Raw genomic sequence first — 19,735 nt, forward strand, 5'->3', positions numbered from 1 at the left:
CTATACCTCCAAAATCGCCTCCAATAGAAGTTGGTTGTGAGATACTGTTCTTGGCGGGAAGAATGGGTATTTACAATACAAAATTCACCGACAGTTATATTAACGCAACCGCCAGCGAAAACGGACTATTAACACTGACGGTTGGTGTAACAGAACTGTCAGTGTTATTATATTTTTCACAGACGGTTCTGTTAGACCAACCACCACTGAAAATAGCTCGTTTTCACTAGCGGATGTGTTAAGAGAACCGTCAGTGAAAATAGTTTTCCACTGGTAGTTCTCAAGCGAGATCCACCTATTTTTTTCACTAATGTGCGGTAACTGAAACCGTCAGTGATAAATTATGGGTGACGCAGGCTCTAGGTCTTTTCTACTAGTGATCCATATTTAATTTTGCTATAGAGCGTAAGTAGGAACCTGGTAGAGTTCGCTAGCTAAGGATACGATGAGACGACGATGGTTTTTTGGTTCAATCAAAACCAGTGGCAAAGTTGGGTACGACAGCATGTGAACCAAAAAAAAAAATTGCTGATCTGTGTTCGTCTTGACGACGTTAACGTCACATCTGAGAAGGTTCCATTCGATTGACTAGTCCTAGATAACGTAATAAATATACCACCCAAAGAACTTCGTCACTACTCTCCCTCTCATCTCAATGTTTCATTCATTAAACTTCGCGAGAACATGGGAGGAGCAGTAGAGCAGCACAGGACGTAGATGTACGGTAGCCGGCCGGCGCCCATGGATTCAAGCTCACAGCCCGCCGCAATGTACGCATCTCTCTCTTTCTCTCTCATATGCATGCATGGTTCATCATCTTTTGGGGTCAAATTTTCATGTAGCAACTAGCAACATGGAGGTACCATGCATAACGGATGTTCAAGTTTATGATATCTGTATGGCCTAGCACTACGATCAGCCAGCTGGTATATATATAGAGCAAGACTGAATTTTTGCATCATTGTACACCTAATAGATAGGTCGACGACGACGATTTATGCGTGTCCTAGATATAACGTTAATTCCTTGGCACACACTAAAAAAACTGTAGTGATGGATCGAGAGGGAGCGGAGGAGGAGAGAGAAACAAAAGGGAGGAGGAGGACGACGACGAGGCGGCGGCGGAGGCCGGCAACGGCAGACAGCTGGTGATGCCCGAGGACGGGTACGAGTGGAAGAAGTACGGCCAGAAGTTCATCAAGAACATCCAGAAAATGAGGTGCGTACTTGCTAGCTAGCTCCGTTCGATCCGCCATGCATACGTAGCATATATTTCTGGCGTCGACGGCTGGCCGGCCCTAGAGGCGATCGAGATTCATCTCGAGCTCTCAAAGCTACTGCAAACTCGATCATGCATATATATCACCATTTCGTGTCAAAATCGTTTTCGCCAAAGATACGTTTACATCACATTAAAATGGATACCTCGACGTCGTTGACCAAGCTCTGACTCGTTCATCACCGTCGTTCCTGCTGTGCATCGAAGTAATTGAGTCGATGTGACCACCGGGATAATGGAATGGAATGGAATGGATTTGCCTTACTTGCCCGGCCGCTTTAGCTATTAACCATGAGCAAATTGCGCAAGTGTGTTGCTGCGTGACGAACTGATGACGTGCGTGTGGGTGGGGTCCATGCGTGTGCGTGCGGAAATGGCGCAGGAGCTACTTCCGGTGCCGGCACAGGCTGTGCGGCGCCAAGAAGAAGGTGGAGTGGCACCCGCGCGACCCCGGCGGCGACCTCCGCATCGTCTACGACGGCGCGCACCAGCACGGGCCCCCGCCGCTGGCGGCTCCTCCCGGCGGCCACGGCCAGATGCAGGGCGGCGGCGCCTCCGACTCCAACAGATACGAGCTGTGCACCCAGTACTTCGGCGGGGCCCGGTCGCGCTGACGACCTGGCGGGCCAGCTAGCTAGCGTCGGGGGTGGCATGGCAGCTGACAAGAAAGGCCGGCCGGCGGGCGGCGGCGTGGCGTCCCGTCGCGTCACGCTCACGCCCGCATCACCTCCTGCCCCTGCTGGCTGCTGGCCTGCTGCAGCACCGATCGCTTTCGCTGCGCACCGGAGGGCAGCGGCAGCGGCAGCGGCTGGCTGGTGCTGCCGGTGGCGGTTGACTTGACGCCTTGCGCCGGCGCAACCGACGTGATGTTGAGTGCGGATTAATTGGTGCTGCACCGGTCAACGCTGTGGTCTACTACTAGTGTACTACACTATTACGACGACGGTGCGTACAAAAAATTAAAGCTAGCTTTATCAGTGGAATAAGCCTAATCTGTTTAGTCAGATTTAACATCCAACCATTTGCAGATTGAAAAGCACCAGTGAGTACCGAGGCACTCCTTCCAGAATTATATAATTCAGCTTATAGATATAAGCATCTAATGACCTGCTTATAAATTATCATAATCTAGATATCTAGATTATATTATTTGTTTGTCACATCCGCTAATGCCTACCGACAGTTGATCGGTGCAACTGATGGATATGGACAACCTAACAAGTTGGCAACACTAAGGCTTGTTCAGTTATTACTATCCCATGTAGATTTGATATGATCAAAAAAATCATAAAAGATGTTAACTTATTTAGGAATCAAACTCATCAATCTCACCTAATCCATATGAATCGGGACCAAAACGAATAAGCCCTAACAATGATTTCAACAGTACGTAGAATTCAATTTATTCACCGTAGCATGCAACATCGATCGAAAAAATTAAAAACCTTAAGTGCAGGAACATTTGGAGACAGAAACTACATACATACATGTGTATCGTTAACTTCAACAAAGAGAAAAACATGACATATACAATCAATATCATGTTGATACAACCATATAATCAAACTATCAGAGACGTCTAATTAAAATGCAACAGTAACTACTATTTTATATTTAATCCCTGCAATATTTAACCTATAGCAATTTTATATTTGAAATCTTTCATCTAAAATAGCTTGCATACATCAGATCGTTTGATTGCACGGTTTAAGTGCACATTATTGTCTCTAACAGAGTCACACCAATAGCATGGTCAATCGACCGGTTCCTCCATACGGTCATAACCAGCAAGATTTACCCCAATGTCAAACGCTACAGCATCTCAAACTCAAATACAACAGATAACTTACAACCAGTCGTCAGTACATTGCCCTTGCCCTTTGCCCTTGTCCCACGTTACATACAGCGCCAGCCTTTTCATCATCGCACATCACACTGAAACATACTCAGAAGAGACTTTGAAGGACTCCTGCCTCAAAGACGAAGCAGACCAAAATTTATCTACTCTTGTTAGCACTCAAGTTAACGCTGCAACCACATGGGACAAGCATGTACCCTGCAGCTCACACAAACTACTCAAACTGCGACATAATGTAGTGTCCGTGTTCACCAGGGCCTCTACCCAAACGGATCATCTTGACAATTCCACCAGCTACCACGACACGCCCACCCAATCATGCCAGACAGCAGCTCACAGAAATTACAAGATGCTATAAATTCCGCCAGACTTTTTATGTACACAGTTAGAATTTATGGTCACACGAAAATCATCAAGGAAGCTTGTAATTAGAAGGATGTGACCTTCACAACAGGTCATCTGCAAAGAGGACATCAGAAAGAAAACATTAGTTTATAATAATTAATTTTACACAAGCTGTCATTAAAATAAAAGGTCCTTTTGGAACACAGGAATTTCGTAGAAAACATGTGCAATTCCAAGGTAATCAGTTCATTTTCACAGGAAACGCAGAAAACAGGAGGGGGGGATCCCACATTTCAAAAGGGGCTTAGGAAGCGTTTGGTTCCGGAGCCAGTTGAAATGGAACGGCTCCGTCCAGAGGATTTTGGGGAGCCAAATGGTTCATTTTTCTGACATCTGGTTTGAATAACCAGAATACCACGATAAAAGTTTGTTTCAGAAATACAGTAGAAAACATGACTCCGACATTTTACTGTCAAGGGTAACGAAAAATATCATGCAGTCTCACAAATGTTCCAAAATGAGTACAAGACATAGTGAACTGCAGCCATCCACCATAGCATTTTATCGACAGAGCAAGAGAATGTAGCTGGAGTCATGCACGCACTATGATTGAAACATGATAAAAAAGAACTACATACCATTGCTGAACTTTTCGAAACTCTGCCAGCACAGGATAGATGTTTTCGAAGGCAGTGTAGGTCTCCTCTCTCACCTACAAACAATGGAGTATGAAATGAAGGAAAAAGTGAAGCAAACAGCGGTATTATTAAGCATGTGCAAGAAATGACAACTGACCTTTGCTCCAGTCAAAACAATCTTGCCTGAAACAAAAATTAAAAGAACAATCTTTGGTTGTTTCATCCGATAGATAAGGCCAGGAAAGAGTTCTGGTTCGTACTGTAAAACAAATGAAAAATGTCAAATTCCAAGAAGGGAGACAAAAAAAAAGGTAAAAAAAATTGTGATGCCAAAATAAGCAATCATTGGACATACACTTGAGAAGGCACCATGAGAATAGGCAAGGCCCTCAAGCCTAATTGGAAACTTTACATCACAAGAGCCAACAATATTCTGAATCTTAAAGTCCTGGCATAGAACAGCAACTTAGTGACTGATGTACAAATTGTTCAAAGCTCAGATCTGTACACGAGTATGAAAATAGCTACCTTGAATTTAGCTGGAAAACCAAGTTTCTGAATAATACGAGCATACTGGAAATAAAGACAAGTGTTAGAAAATTCAGAAGTCTCTCAGTAAACTAGATCCAACTTAATAAAATGGTAGCAAGCCATATGGCACCTTTCTTGCTGCAAGCTTAGATTGCTGCTCGCTCTTAGCTCCAGTACATACCTGGTGATAGAAAATTATGGTCGCTTGCTTCAGCACTATAAACACTTATGATGAATAGATACAAGATTGTAGTTATATATTAAAGAAATGCACTTCTAATAAACTTTCTTCATTTGGAAGAAAAATATTGTTACATCAATGCATTTGATTAATATTCAATATGACAACAAAGAAAGTCTAAATTACTGAAGATATTGATCCAAATAAAATCCTAAGTAAACATCCACTGTGATATATCATCTGGTAAGGGAAAAAATAGATTTGCCTAGCGTATGCTGAACATGATTGAGACATAGATTTGGACACAGCAAAAACAGAATGATTAGTATTTCTATCTTTTGACAATGCAGCACCAAGGCAGCAAATCATGCCAAAACAACAGATCAAATCTAACATAGGCCATATGTGCAACAAGAATTTTCATGTGATAAATTTAATACAAGGGAAATACTGCCACCAAAAGCATGCAAGTCCTTGAAAATTGACAGTATAAGACAAAAGACATTGATGACATACCATTTTACCCGATGCAAATATCAGTGCCGTGGTTTTGGGTTCTCTTATTCTCATGATTACTGCAGCAAAACGCTGTTTACAGATAAAAGAGTCAACATACAAAATATAATAACTGAGAAAACACAGCAAAAATCAGGTTGCTACATTATATAATCATAACAAAGAAAGAATGCATTTAGAATGCCATAAGAGCAAGCAAGTCATATATAAGCTAAAATTTATAACTTGTTTGTCAAAGAATATTGTGATTATTCACAGGACATGCTGGATATGAGCATGCATCTGGTCCATAATTAACCGCACACATAGCTATTAGCACAAAGCTATTTGAACTCACGGACAAGACTGTACATCATTACAAAGGATCGACATCCGTTGTATATCCATAAAATCAACTGCTAGATAAAACCACCAGGAAATACCGTGCAAAGCCGTCGCTTTGAGGTTATCAGTATACCTTTGGGTTATACTCCGCATTTCTTGCTTGCAAAGCTATTGCTTTGAGGTCAAGTTTACAATCCAAATTAACTGTTGATACAATATTCCTGTCATGAAATAATGTCAACATGTCAAGTAGACCATGATAGAACTGCAGTAAACATGTGGATTTTGTTTTGTAAAAGCAACATAGGATTTTTATTGTAGAGACACTACAAGATGATTTTTATTGTACTTTTTTATATGATAGTGTGTGTCCTATTAATTTCTTCTTTGTGCCAGTTTCCAACATGTACAAATCATATAAACATAAGACTTGGCCTACGTAAGGAGGTCTCTAGCTTTGTAATAGTCGTTTGGACCTATTTGTTTTACTTCTTAATACAATGAGGTGCAGCTCTCTTGCGTATTCGAGTGAGAAAAAATAAACATAAGACTATCATTCAAGATAACCTACATTTTTCCTGTGTTGTTTAAAGCTACGTTTAAACAAAGTTTAAACGTTTAAAAGTCAAAATTTGACCCATGAGCGTTCCAACGTTTTACCGTTTTAATAACCTTGATTTCAGGACTCAATATGGCATTAATAAGCCCATAACACTTAAATCTCGCTCCTGCAAAAAAACTTCCACGTCACCCAGTCCTTAGGTTGCTTTTGGTTTGGGGACGAAGTGGGATAGAATGGTCACGTCTCTATTTTTGGACGGGATTGACAAAGCTCTTGTTTGGTTGGAGGGATAGGTTCATTCCAATTTTTGTTTGGTTCGAAGGATTTGGTGGATGGAGCCAGCTGGATTATTAACACCATATGCAATAATCCATGGCCCCACCAGCCATTGTCTCTACACCTATTCTTGTCTTCTTCGGGTGAGCAAAGCGCCAAAGCCCGATTCCCAAGATTTTGTACCGCCATTGCCCAACATTTCACAGTTCCAGTGCCCAAGAGCTGGCCACTACCGCCATCCAAGAGCTTGACTAACCAATTCACCCAAGATCTCATGCAGCTATCTCAGCATTGCTGCTACCGCCAAAGATGCTCAAACTGCCCCCACCAGAGTTCTCGTGTGGCATAAAGAGGTCATCGACCCACTCCTTCCTTCAGATGTTGGACCTCACCCCAATCCTCTTGTTGTCAGAGCTATCCCAGTACGTTGTGTAATCTATATCCATCTCATCTCCTCTGATTGCCTTGAGCACAGAGCTTCCCCATGGCAGAGCCCTCTGTCCAACCGCACTCGCACCTGGCGACACAAAGATGGCACGGCGGCGCGTTCCGCAAGGAATGACTTCGTCCACCCAATTTGAGGGGACCGAGTTATCCGCATATTTCAGGAATATGCCACTGCAGAGACGATACGTCCCAAGCACCCCCACCCCCAAAACCAAACACTGATGAAAAAGGGATTGCCCCCTCGAGCCAAAGGCAACTTTAAACACCTTTATTCATGGTCAACTCACATCAACCAATGCATTTAACCCTTGACACGAGATGAGATATCAAAATCTCTTTCCGCGAGGCTGACTGCTTATCACATTAGTCATTACACAGTTTATGCTCCCGAATCAAAACATGGAATGTAAATATGGTCAAGAAGAGATTATGCTTGCTGTGACTACTACGCCAAGAATACAAACTTCAATTAGATCTGAGTTTGGCCCTGGCTCGTTCTCACAAGTCAGATCCGAGAGAGGATGACAACAAAATAATTCACGTTTTAGTCCCAACTATGTAAAGTCAATATTAGCTCATTTCGATGCACCCAGCACCGGGGAGCTCGGGAAGCTGAACAAAAAACACGATACAGACCAGCCACACCACCACTCACAGTACAGAGAGGCACCCCGCTGCCCAGACTCAAGCCCTGGCAGCTCCAGCCTCTAGGGAACCCAAGCACCGCCATCCGCCGCGCGACCCTAGCACGTACGGCACGGGATCTCTCCGCAACCCCTAACCCCAGACGACCCAGATCCGGGACTTACTGGAGCGTGGGGACGATGCCGGAGGGGTGCTTGGACAGATCCACCGGCTGGCTGTCCTCGAGCCCCGGCTCCGCCATCCCAATCACGCACGCAACCTCGGCGGCTCCGCGCCGCGAATCCGCGCCGAATCAGAGGCCTAAATGGGCGGGAAAGGAGCGCGCGTGTCACGGGTTCGAGGGGGAATTCGAAATTCTGGTCTTTTATAGAGATCTGGAGAGAGGTTGGGGAAGAGGGCAAGCAATGGAAGGGAGCTAGGGTTATCTATCTCGCGACGGGACAGCGCAGGGGCGTGAGAAACTGAGAATGCAAGGGGGGTCGTCTGGTGGGTGGGAGACTGGGAGGTAGATGCGTGCGGGAGGTTTTTGTAGGGGAACAGGGTAGACCGGCTGTGGCCGGTTACCGGTTTGCCCATGCACTATTACATGTTATATTAAGATTTTTTTGACTGTTAGAGCTGTAATTCATAGAGACTAAAGATAGCAATGGTTAAATACACATTAGTTATTACTATCTCATACTCATATCTATGATAAAAAAAATAGTCTCGTTGGGTCACCCGTATCAACCGGTGAGTATGGATTTACCCCATACCCATGTGGGTATGGATTATTCGTCGGGTCACTCTTACCCATAAAGATTAAACATCTATATTATACAAATGTCAAATATATCCATCTAAATATAATTACAAAATTTCTAGCATCATTTAATCATCTATTCAAGAACATCATAGATGTGGATAAAGTAGCAACACTGAGTTATTAATACATACCACATTACATGTTTTATTACACGGTCATCAAATAGTTGTTAAGCCTTCTATAATATTATTGCCCAAAAGTTTGTTAAATAGTCAAAAGAGATGTATGACTGAAGCTCGAGTTCATGCTTTTGGGCTAAGTTTATATCGGGTATTTTATACACGCGTGTTAACAGGTATGGATGAGGGTGGAACGTTCTAATACCCATTTACCCAAATGTTTTTGCCTAACAAGAGACTCATGGGTAGAATATTTAGCTCATATGCATACCCTAAGACTGACTCCAACAGAGCAGCTAAATGGACAGGCAAAGCTAAAATAGCTACCCACGAGCTACTGTAGCAGTACAAATTACCTTCCAACAGGACAGTCAAACAAGCCAGGCAAAAAGGATGGAAAGAGATAGGAAAGCTATAATAGCTTGTACTGTTGCTGGCAGCCATTTCATTTTTCTGTGTCTGAGAACATGACCCCCACCATCTGCTTCATTTGTTGGACTATACTACCGCTACCTTTTTGCCTGTGTCGTTGAAAGCGTGTGCCATATGCCTGGACAGGCAAACCAGGGACGCTAGCCAAAGGCTTGAATGGCTGCTCGATTTGCATGGCCTCTGTTGGAGTCAGCCTAACTGTTGGGAACCATAATTAGGGGTACCCTCAAGGCTCCTAATTCTCAGCTGGTAACCCCCATCAGCACAAAGCTGCAAAGGCCTGATGGGTGCGATTAAGTCAGGGATCGGTCCATTCGAAGGACTCGATCACGCCTCGCCCGAGCCTAGCCTCGGACAAGGGCAGCCGACCCCGGAGGATCTCCGTCTCGCCCGAGCCCCCCCTTCCAGCGACGAACATATTTCCGGCTCGCCCGAGGCCCTGTCTTCGCCAAGAAGCAACCCTGACCAAATCGCTGCGTCAACCGACCAGATCGCAGGAGCATTTAATGCAAAGGTGGCCTGACACCTTTATCCTGACGCACGCCCTTCAGTCAACAGAGCCGAAGTGACCGCAGTCACTTCGCCGCTCCACTGACCGGCCTGACAGAAGGACAGCGCCGCCTGCGCCGCACCGGCTGCAGTGCCACTTGACAGAGTAAGGCTGACAGGCAGTCAGGCCCGACCTCAGGCACCATAGGAAACTCCGCTCCGCCCGACCCAGGGCTCGGACTCGGGCTAAGCCCCGGAAGACGGCGAACTCCGCTCCGCCCGACCCAGGGCTCGGACTCGGGCTAAGCCCCGGAAGACGGCGAACTCCGCTTCGCCCGACCCAGGGCTCGGACTTGGGCTAAGCCCCTGAAGACGGCGAACTCCGCTCCGCCCGACCCAGGGCTCGGACTCGGGCTAAGCCCCGGAAGACGGCGAACTCCGCTCCGCCCGACCTAGGGCTCGGACTTGGGCTCAGCCCCGGAAGACGACGAGCACCGCTTCGCCCGACCCCAGGGCTCGGACTCGGCCCTGGCCTCAGCCGACGGTCTCCACCTCGCCCGACCCAGGGGCTCGGACTCGACCACGGCCGCGGAAGACAGACTCGACCTCGACCTCGGAGGAGCCTCCACATCGCCCAACCTAGGGCGCGGACCGACCACGTCGATAGGAGGCGCCATCATTACCCTACCCCAAGCTGACTCAGGCTACGGGGAACAAGACCGGCGTCCTATTTGGCTCACTCCGCCAGATAGGCAATGATGGCGCCCCGCACGCTCCCTGACGACAGCGGCTCTCAGCCCCCTTACGGAAGCAAGAGGACGTCAGCAAGGACTCGACAGCCCCGACAGCTGTCCTTCCGCCAGGCTCCAGCGCTCCTCCGACGGCCACGACACCACACGAATCGGGTGCCAAAACCTCTCCGGCTGCCACGACGGCATGTGCTTAGGGCGCTAGCTCTCCTCCGCTAGACATGTAGCACTCTGCTACACCCCCCGTTGTACACCTGGATCCTCTCCTTACGCCTATAAAAGGGAGGACCAGGGCCCTCTTACAGAGGGTTGGCCGCGCGGAGACGAGGACGAGACAGGCGCTCGCGTGAGGCCGCTCGCTCCCTCTCCCGCGTGGACGCTTGTAACCCCCTACTGCAAGCGCACCCGACCTGGGCGCGGGACGAACACGAAGGCCGCGGGATTTCCACCTCTCTCACGCCCGACTCCGGCCACCTTTCTCCCCCCTTCGCGCTCGGCCTCGCGCCGACCCATCTGGGCTGGGGCACGCAGTGACATTTCACTCGTCGGTTCAGGGACCCCCCGGTCTCGAAACGCCGACAGTTGGCGCGCCAGGTAGGGGCCTGTTGCGTGTTGACGAACAGCTTCCCGTCAAGCTCCAGATGGGCAGTCTCCAGCAACCTCTCCAGCCCGGGACGGTGCTCCGTTTCGGGAGTCTTGAGTTCATGTCCCTCGACAGCAGCTACGACATGATACTCCTTCCCCCGCCGTGCGACAGCGACAATGGCGGCCGACAGCCCGCCCGCCGGCGGCGGAATCGACGACGTCTTCCCTGCGTGGTGGAAGAACAACATTCGAGCTCGCCCCGTCCTCTCCCCCGCCGATGAGGGAGGAGGCGGGGCAACCAAGGCCAAGCAGGAGGCAGCGCCTCGTCGGCTGTCGAGCGAGTCGACGGCGCCAGCGCCCCAACGGGGGGCGCATCGGGCATCGACCTCGCGTTTGAGACGAAGACGAGCGTCGTCTCCCCGCGACACGCCAATTCCAAGCAAACGGACGACGCCAGCACGCTCGCGAAAGGCTTGCTGGACGTCACCCTCGTACCTGAGACGACGGTGCAGTCAGTCCCCGATGTGACTTCATCACCGCCCGTCGACCAAGAGGTACCGACCGATTCCCATCTCACGCCCCTTGGATTCAGCCTCGACCCGCCAAGCGGCTTCGCTTTGGCGGACGTTCTCGTAGAGGCAAGTCCAAACCCTCTGGGGTATCATACGCGGTCACCCTGGGACCGACTGACGGACGTCTCAACCTACGGGCCCTCTGGGTCCGAGGAAGACGACGTGCCCGACTTCTGTTGGGACTTCTCCGGACTTGGCAACCCCAGTGCCATGCGGGACTTCATGACCGCATGCGACTACTGCCTTTCTGACTGTTCCGACGGTAGCCGCAGCCTCAGTGACAAGGACTGCGGCCCAAGCCGCGAATGTTTCCACATCGATCTAGGGGTCCCTCCGAAGGCAACCATCTCGGTATGCCGGAGGACGGTGATCTCCCTAGGCCAGTGCCTCGCGTTGACATCCTACGGGAGCTAGCTGTGGTCCCCGTTCCGGCGGGGGGTCATGACCCACAGCTCGAGCAAATCCGCGGGGTGTAGGCCAGGCTCGACGAGGGGGCAGGAGCACTTGAGCCGATCCGTCGAGACGTCGGGCAGGAATGGGCGGGCCAGCCTCCGGCCGGAGAAATGCGTCATCTACCCCAGGGTATCCAGCACCGCATCGCCGACGATGTCAGGGTCAGGCCACCACCCGCATCCAGTGGGGTCGGCCAGAACCTAGCTGCAGCGGCAATGCTTCTTCGCGCGATGCCGGAGCCATCAACCATCGAGGGGCGGTGAATCCAGGGAGAGCTCAAGAATCTCCTGGAGGGCGCCGCGGTCCGACGGGCCGAGAGCTCCGCCTCCCGAAGGCAGGGGTACCCCTCGGAACATCATGCCGCGACTTCCCGATTCATGCGGGAAGCCTCGGTCCACACCGGGCGCACGCGCAACACAGCGCCTGTGGCCCCGGGTCGCCTCGGCAACGAGCACCATCACCGCGACCGTCGGGCCCACCTCGACGAGAGGGTGCGCCGAGGCTACCACCCCAGGCGTGGAGGACGCTACGACAGCGGGGAGGATCGGAGTCCCTCGCCCGAACCATCCGGTCCGCAGGCCTTCAGCCGGGCCATACGACGGGCGCCGTTCCCGACCCGGTTCCTGTTAGAAATATGCCCTAGAGATAATCATAGAGATGAGCATATTTTTTTGTATCCATGATATATATATTGCTTAATTGAATATCCATGGAAGGCACCTTGTATTGATTAGCAATTATGTGAATTGTTTGTGAGGTTCTTTACTTATATGGTTATTCTAAATGATGTCCCTAGTCAGAGTCGATGACTAGCACATGTATTAGTTGATGACTACATTTCACAAGTCATGAACATGGAGATGTTAAACTAATAATGTGGGCGCATGTATGACATGAGGCTGGACCGACCCAACGTGAGATATTGTAATATAGTTCTCTTCTTGCAACATGAATATTGTATCCTTAGACCTGAGATTGTCGCATGTTCTCAAGATGTGAATTGACTTACTTAGGGACTATCAAACGCTATCCCGTAACTAGGTAGTTATAAAGGTAGTTTTGGGTTTGTCAGGAAGCATGCTATGAGGCATGGTCAGTCAAGATGGAATTTATCCCTCTCTTTGTGAGAGAGATATCTCTGGGCCCCTCGAGTGATTGGATCAAGAAATGCATGGCCGTGCTAGGGTTAAGAGTTAACCATTGAAAGGATTCCAATTCACAGTATCGAGAAAGAGAGGTCAGCTTAGAGCCAGACCAAATATCGTGAGACAAAGGGAACAGCATGTACGTAATGTCGCAATGGTTCGTCTGATATGATCTTTACGTACACATAGGAGTTGACATGTCTTGCTAGAGGCCGCTGTCAATTATTGGGCCAAGTAAGAGTACTCGGGCTATGTCTATTTGTACGTGAACCTATAGGGTCACACACTTAAGGGGAAGGAAGCCTAATTCGGATTAGATCCGAAATTAGACTGGGCTTTAGGGTTAATGATGGGCCTCGGCGTCAGAAGCCCACCATAACGCCTATATAATGAGGGGCGGGGGCGCGGTTAAGGATAACCTAATTCGCCACCAGTGAACTAACAGCCGCCGCCCACCTCTCGCCCTCGCCAAGCCGCCGTCGCGAACCTAGCAGTTCGGTACGCGGCGCTTCCTCCCTGTACGTGTGGATACCTCGGAGGTGCTACATCTGGAGCACTTGGGCGAACCGTGCGAGGACGTGAAGGACGCCGGCGACTGCACGGCACTGCTCGACGCGTTCGTCTACATCGAGACGTCTTCCGCTGCTCTGAGCGTCTAGTGGTAATTCCATGACCTATAACCGCAGTAGTTCTTGGTATTATGGGGATGAAAATTTTTGTTTTGCGCTAGCGTAGCCTCCCCGTAATCCTACAGTGGTATCGGAGCAGGTTCTGCGTAGTTTTAGGTCTGGATCTAGGTTCATGAGATGGATCTACTTGATGCACGGTTTGATTAGATCAATTGGTTATAAAGGGTCGAAGTTGATTACATCGGATATGACTGGAGAGATCAGTTCGTCCTTCTCTGTTATGTGCGCGACTTGCCCCTACCGGCTGGAATCACCATCGGGGCTAACTGCGTACACAACTAGCAGATTGATGTAACAGATCAACGTCATGAGTGTAATCTTCTTCGGGTCGAAAGTCTCGGATTTGGGTTGATTTGATCAACCGCATGAGATTTCCAGTGGAATTTCCATACATACGATGCATGGAATCCTGTGAGGTTTTCAGGGCAGCCGTGGCTATCTGCTGTAGTGGCTATCTGCTGTAGTGGCGAACGTATAGAAACGTGTTTGCCTAACCTGTTTTTGCAGGACATGTGATCGGTATGGCTATTATGTGTATGTGATGCATGTTAATAAATTATTCATGACCTGCGTGTCGTGACCAGGGCAATACGGCTGGAGCCACATGTATTGTCCAAATTTAATGTAATGACCTGCGTGTCAACATGTGATGATCCAAAGCGTATATGTAATTTGTTTACCAGCATACGTTAGATAGGTCTTGAAGGACTCATCACCTGGAGGATGGCATACCTATATCATGGAGATGGAGATCATCGTGATGGACAGATTATTGGAGATGGGGATCACCATGTGACAGCAAGCCATACCGAATCACAACTGTTGTGTGAATGCCATTCTTATTGTTCTACTTGTTTATATTGCATATATGTCCTTGCGTGCGATGTTAAAAGTAGGACGATCCCTCATAAATGTTTAAGCTTTAATGCCTCTCCAAACCTTGCACTATCATAAGTCTTGTACAATTGGTGGTGGGTCTATGAAATTAGGGTGCCACCAGTTTTCCTTGACTAGATAGGTTTGTATCGGATACGAACTGCAGAAAGGGTTGGTTAACTTAAACAAAGTCAGCTTAATGGTTAAGGACTTTGAGGCATAAGGTTGGGAGCCGTGACATAGAGATGTCACCCAACAACAGAAGTCATATATATGATATGATTAGCAAGGAGTTGCTTACCGATCTACCTTGTCTTCTAGCGGTGATGCTAAAGCTCACTAGTAGACTTGTTAGTTGTGGATTCTGAATCACTAAGTATCAATAGAGGGATATTGATTTTAGTGGGAGTAGACTATTAAATGTTTAATATGATTTACTCTGTCATGGATATTTTTGTCTTAGTATTTTGCATTATTTTGTTGTAGATAAATGGCACCTAGCACACCAACATTTACTTTGCGATCGATTCTTGAAAAGGATAAGTTAAATGGAACAAACTATACGGATTGGATCCGTAACCTGAGAATTGTTCTCATGGCTGAAAAAAAGGAAGACGTTCTAGACACCCCACTGCCAGAGGATCCTGGTGAAAATGCAACTGCTGCAGCTAAAACCGCTTACAAGAAAGCAATGGATGCTAATCTTGAAGTGAGTTGCCTAATGCTTGCTTGCATGGAGCCTGAGCTCCAGATGCAGTTTGAGACAAACCATGAGGTGTACGATATGATCGTGGCGCTCAAGGATATGTTCCAGACTCAGGCTAGGACTGAAAGGTTCAATGTGTCCAAAGCCTTTCTGGAATGCAAGCTAGCAGAAGGCGCAGCAATTGGGCCACACATAATCAAAATGGTTGGTTACAGTCAGAGGTTGGAGAAGCTAGGCTTCCCAATAAGCCAAGAGTTGGCCACTGACTTTATTTTGGCATCTCTTCCGCCCAGCTATGGAAACTTCATCACGAACTACCATATGCATGGGGCAGAGAGGGGCCTCAATGAACTGTGTGGCATGCTGAAAACAGCAGAAGGGGACATAAAGAAAAGCGCTGGCAGCAGCGGCCATGTGATGGCGGTCCAAAACAAACCCAACTTTAAGAAGAAGGGTAAGTCTCAAAAGAAGAAGGGCAAGGCAAAGGATACAGTATCCAAGCCAAATCAAAAGCCCAAGGCTGGACCAGCTGCAGATGCAGAGTGCTTTTATTGCAAAGAACTTGGTCACTGGAAAAGGAATTGCAAGCAGTACTTGGCCTCTATTAAGGATCGCGGCGGTAAGGGTACAGCCGCAGCAGGTACACTTGCTATTCACATTACAGAAATTTTTCTTGCTGATTCTTATATTAATTCTTGGGTATTTGATACCGGATCGGTTGCCCATATTTGCAATTCGATGCAGGGAATGATAAGAAGTAGAAGCGTGAAAAGAGGAGAAGTTGATTTCCGGGTAGGCAATAATGCAAGAGTTGCTGCGTTGACCGTCGGGACGATGCAACTCCACCTCCCATCAGGATTTATTTTGGAGTTAAATAATTGTTATCTAGTTCCTAGTATGAGTCGAAACATTATGTCTCCTTCATGTTTGATGAAGGATGGTTATTCATTTGCGAGTGAAAACAATGGTTGTGTGATCTCTAAGAATGGCATGTTTGTGGCTTTTGCATCCATTATGAATGGGTTATTCATTTTAAATCTTGATGATGCACCTATCTGTAATATTAGTGCTAAAAGGCCTCGGCCTAATGATTTAAGTCCTACCTACATGTGGCAATGTCGTTTGGGTCATATAAGTGAGAATCGCATGAAGAAGCTTCATTCTGATGGGCTTTTAACTTCGTTTGATTTTGAATCATACGAGACATGTGAAGCTTGCTTACTTGGTAAGATGACCAAGGCGCCCTTCACGGGTTTACCGGAGAGGACGTTAGATTTATTGGAACTCATACATACTGATGTGTGCGGACCAATGAGTACGACAGCTAGGGGAGGATTCCAATACTTCATAACCTTCACTGATGATTTTAGTAGATATGGGTATGTCTACTTAATGAAACACAAGTCTGAATCCTTAGAAAAGTTCAAAGAGTTTCAGAATGAAGTAGAAAATCAGCGTGGCAAGAAAATTAAAGCACTGCGATCAGATCGTGGTGGTGAATATTTGAGTCATGAGTTTAGCAATCATCTAAAGAGTTGTGGAATTGTTCCACAGCTTACGCCGCCTGGAACGCCTCAGAGGAATGGCGTGTCTGAGCGACGTAATCGGACTTTATTGGATATAGTTCGATCAATGATGAGCCAGTCGGACCTACCTTTGTCGTTTTGGGGATACGCTCTAGAAACAGCAGCTTTCACACTAGATAGGGTACTGTCTAAGTCCGTAGTTAAGACACCATATGAGATGTGGACTGGGAAGACTCCCAGCTTGTCTTTTCTGAAGATTTGGGGTTGTGAGGTTTACGTCAAGCGACTATAGACGGATAAACTCACTCCAAAATCGGACAAGTGCATGTTCGTGGGATATCCAAAGGAAACTTTGGGATATTACTTTTACCACCGGTCAGAGGGCAAAGTGTTTGTCGCCCGGAACGGTGTGTTCTTAGAGAAAGAGTTTCTCAAAAGAGAGAAAAGTAAACAAAAGGTGTATCTTGAAGAAGTTCAGGATGAGCCAGTGGGACAAGATTCAACAAGTGATGCTAATGTAGCAGAACAAGTTGAGACGTCTATGGCAAGAGAAACACCACCACAACCACGAAGGTCAGCAAGGCTTCGCGAGGCACGAGGAGAAGTGCTATTGTTGGGCAATGGGGAAGTGTTGTTGTTAGACAACGACGAACCTGCAACATATTCAGAAGCGATGATGGACCTAGATTCCGAGAAATGGCATGTCGCCATGAGATCCGAGATAGATTCCATGGGAGAAAATCAAGTTTGGAACTTGGTTGACCCGCCTGATGGTGTTAGACCTATAGAATGCAAATGGATCTATAAGAAGAAGAAAGACATGGATGGAAATGTTCACATCTATAAGGCTCGACTTGTTGCAAAGGGTTTTCGACAAGTTCAAGGAGTTGACTATGACGAGACATTCTCGCCAGTAGCGATGCTTAAATCTATTCGGATCATTCTAGCTATTGCCGCATATTTCGATTATGAGATTTGGCAGATGGATGTCAAAACAGCTTTCCTTAATGGAAACCTAGATGAGGACGTGTATATGATACAGCCCGAGGGTTTTGTCGATCCGATCAATGCTGAAAAGATATGCAAACTTCAGAAATCCATTTATGGGTTGAAGCAAGCATCTCGGAGTTGGAACATTCGTTTTGATGAAGTGATCAAAGGGCTTGGTTTTCATTAGAATGAAGAAGAAGCTTGTGTTTACAAGAAGGAAAGTGGGAGCGCTGTTGTATTTCTGATCTTGTATGTGGATGACATATTATTGATTGGGAATGACATTCCTATGCTGGAGTCCGTCAAGGCTTCACTGAAAAAGAGTTTTTCTATGAAGGACTTAGGGGAAGCAGCATATATTTTGGGCATAAGGATCTATAGAGATAGGTCGAAGAGGCTTATAGGATTAAGTCAAGATACGTACATCGACAAGGTTTTGAAACGGTTCAACATGGAACAGTCCAAGAAAGGTTTCATACCTATGTCACATGGTAAACACCTTAGCCAGATGCAATGTCCTGCGACGGCTAATGAGCGGGAGCGCATGAGTAAGGTACCATACGCCTCAGCGATTGGATCAATCATGTATGCCATGATAAGTACACGCCCAGATGTTTCATACGCTATAAGTGCTACGAGTAGGTACCAGGCTGATCCAGGTGAGGATCACTGGACAGCGGTAAAAGGCATTCTTAAGTACTTAAGAAGGACTAAAGATATGTTCCTGGTATATGGGGGTAAGGAGGAGCTCGTTGTAACTGGTTACACCGATGCTAGCTTCCAAACTGACCCAGACGAGTTAAAATCGCAATCAGGTTTTGTGTTCACAATAAATGGTGGTGCTGTTAGTTGGAAGAGTTCCAAACAGGAGACTGTGACTGATTCTACAACAGAAGCCGAGTACATTGCAGCTTCTGAATCTGCGAAGGAAGGTGTTTGGATAAGAAAGTTCCTCATCGAGCTTGGTGTGTTTCCTAATGCATCTAGCCCATTGAACCTCTACTGTGACAACAATGGGGCTATTGCGCAAGCTAAGGAGCCAAGGAACCACCAGAAAAACAAACACGTACTGCGGAAGTTTCACCTCATACGGGAATTCATTAGGCGGGGTGAGATAAAGATATGCAAAATACATACGGATTTGAATGTTGCTGATCCTTTGACAAAACCTCTTCCACAACCTAAGCATGAGGCACACGTGAGATCTATGGGTATTAGATATCTTCTAGATTAACTCTAGTGCAAGTGGGAGACTGTTAGAAATATGCCCTAGAGATAATCATAGAGATGAGCATATTTCTTTGTATCCATGATATATATATTGCTTAATTGAATATCCATGGAAGGCACCTTGTATTGATTAGCAATTATGTGAATTGTTTGTGAGATTCTTTACTTATATGGTTATTCTAAATGATGTCCCTAGTCAGAGTCGATGACTAGCACATGTATTAGTTGATGACTACATTTCACAAGTCATGAACATGGAGATGTTAAACTAATAATGTGGGCGCATGTATGACATGAGGCTGGACCGACCCAACGTGAGATATTGTAATATAGTTCTCTTCTTGCAACATGAATACTGTATCCTTAGACCTGAGATTGTCGCATGTTCTCAAGATGTGAATTGACTTACTTAGGGACTATCAAACGCTATCCCGTAACTGGGTAGTTATAAAGGTAGTTTTGGGTTTGTCAGGAAGCATGCTATGAGGCATGGTCAGTCAAGATGGAATTTGTCCCTCTCTTTGTGAGAGAGATATCTCTGGGCCCCTCGAGTGATTGGATCAAGAAATGCATGGCCGTGCTAGGGTTAAGAGTTAACCATTGAAAGGATTCCAATTCACAGTATCGAGAAAGAGAGGTCAGCTTAGAGCCAGACCAAATATCGTGAGACAAAGGGAACAACATGTACGTAATGTCGCAATGGTTCGTCTGATATGATCTTTACGTACACATAGGAGTTGACATGTCTTGCTAGAGGCCACTGTCAA

The 19,735-nt window shown here is 47.0% G+C and overlaps 2 protein-coding genes across 3 annotated transcripts; one reads left to right on the plus strand and one right to left on the minus strand.

Moving 5' to 3' along the window:
• The first annotated feature begins 654 nt into the window (after nt 1-654).
• On the plus strand, nt 655-2,750 carry LOC100277808 (uncharacterized). 2 transcript variants are annotated; one of them, XR_563403.4, is made up of 4 exons: nt 655-770; nt 1,052-1,219; nt 1,662-2,224; nt 2,308-2,750. XR_563403.4 is itself a non-coding variant. In NM_001361300.1 (3 exons), the coding sequence occupies exons 1-3, from the start codon at nt 718-720 to the stop codon at nt 1,891-1,893; spliced, it is 453 nt and encodes a 150-aa protein (NP_001348229.1). In that variant the 5' UTR covers nt 660-717; the 3' UTR covers nt 1,894-2,306. The 2 variants fall into 2 exon arrangements, 1 of the variants encoding a protein (NP_001348229.1); NM_001361300.1 differs by lacking the exon at nt 2,308-2,750 and having other exon boundaries at nt 660-770; nt 1,662-2,306.
• A 197-nt stretch (nt 2,751-2,947) lies between these two features.
• LOC542240 (TATA-binding protein 1) lies at nt 2,948-8,084 on the minus strand. The gene is made up of 9 exons (NM_001111848.2): nt 7,767-8,084; nt 5,806-5,893; nt 5,349-5,420; nt 4,782-4,832; nt 4,649-4,693; nt 4,476-4,568; nt 4,278-4,379; nt 4,121-4,194; nt 2,948-3,596 (listed from the first exon to the last, which is right to left on the minus strand). Coding segments are annotated over exons 1-9 (603 nt in total). The 5' UTR covers nt 7,844-8,084; the 3' UTR covers nt 2,948-3,595.
• Nucleotides 8,085-19,735: the final 11,651 nt, after the last annotated feature.

Source organism: Zea mays, chromosome 1 (assembly GCF_902167145.1).
Source record: "Zea mays cultivar B73 chromosome 1, Zm-B73-REFERENCE-NAM-5.0, whole genome shotgun sequence".
In the NCBI taxonomy this organism is placed as follows: Eukaryota; Viridiplantae; Streptophyta; class Magnoliopsida; order Poales; family Poaceae; genus Zea; species Zea mays.

What these genes read in the sequence shown, in the direction of transcription:
- LOC100277808 (NM_001361300.1), top strand. Translation starts at nt 718, where the DNA reads ATGTACGGTAGCCGGCCGGCGCCCATGGATTCAAGCTCACAGCCCGCC. An exon ending in AGCTCACAGCCCGCCGCAAT is followed by an intron (nt 771 to 1,051) that starts GTACGCATCTCT and finishes AAAAAACTGTAG; the next exon opens with TGATGGATCGAGAGGGAGCG. An exon ending in AAGAACATCCAGAAAATGAG is followed by an intron (nt 1,220 to 1,661) that starts GTGCGTACTTGC and finishes GAAATGGCGCAG; the next exon opens with GAGCTACTTCCGGTGCCGGC.
- LOC542240 (NM_001111848.2), bottom strand. Translation starts at nt 7,843, where the DNA reads ATGGCGGAGCCGGGGCTCGAGGACAGCCAGCCGGTGGATCTGTCCAAG. An exon ending in TATTTGCATCGGGTAAAATG is followed by an intron (nt 4,833 to 5,348) that starts GTATGTCATCAA and finishes TTCTATCACCAG; the next exon opens with GTATGTACTGGAGCTAAGAG. An exon ending in CTAAGCTTGCAGCAAGAAAG is followed by an intron (nt 4,694 to 4,781) that starts GTGCCATATGGC and finishes CTTTATTTCCAG; the next exon opens with TATGCTCGTATTATTCAGAA.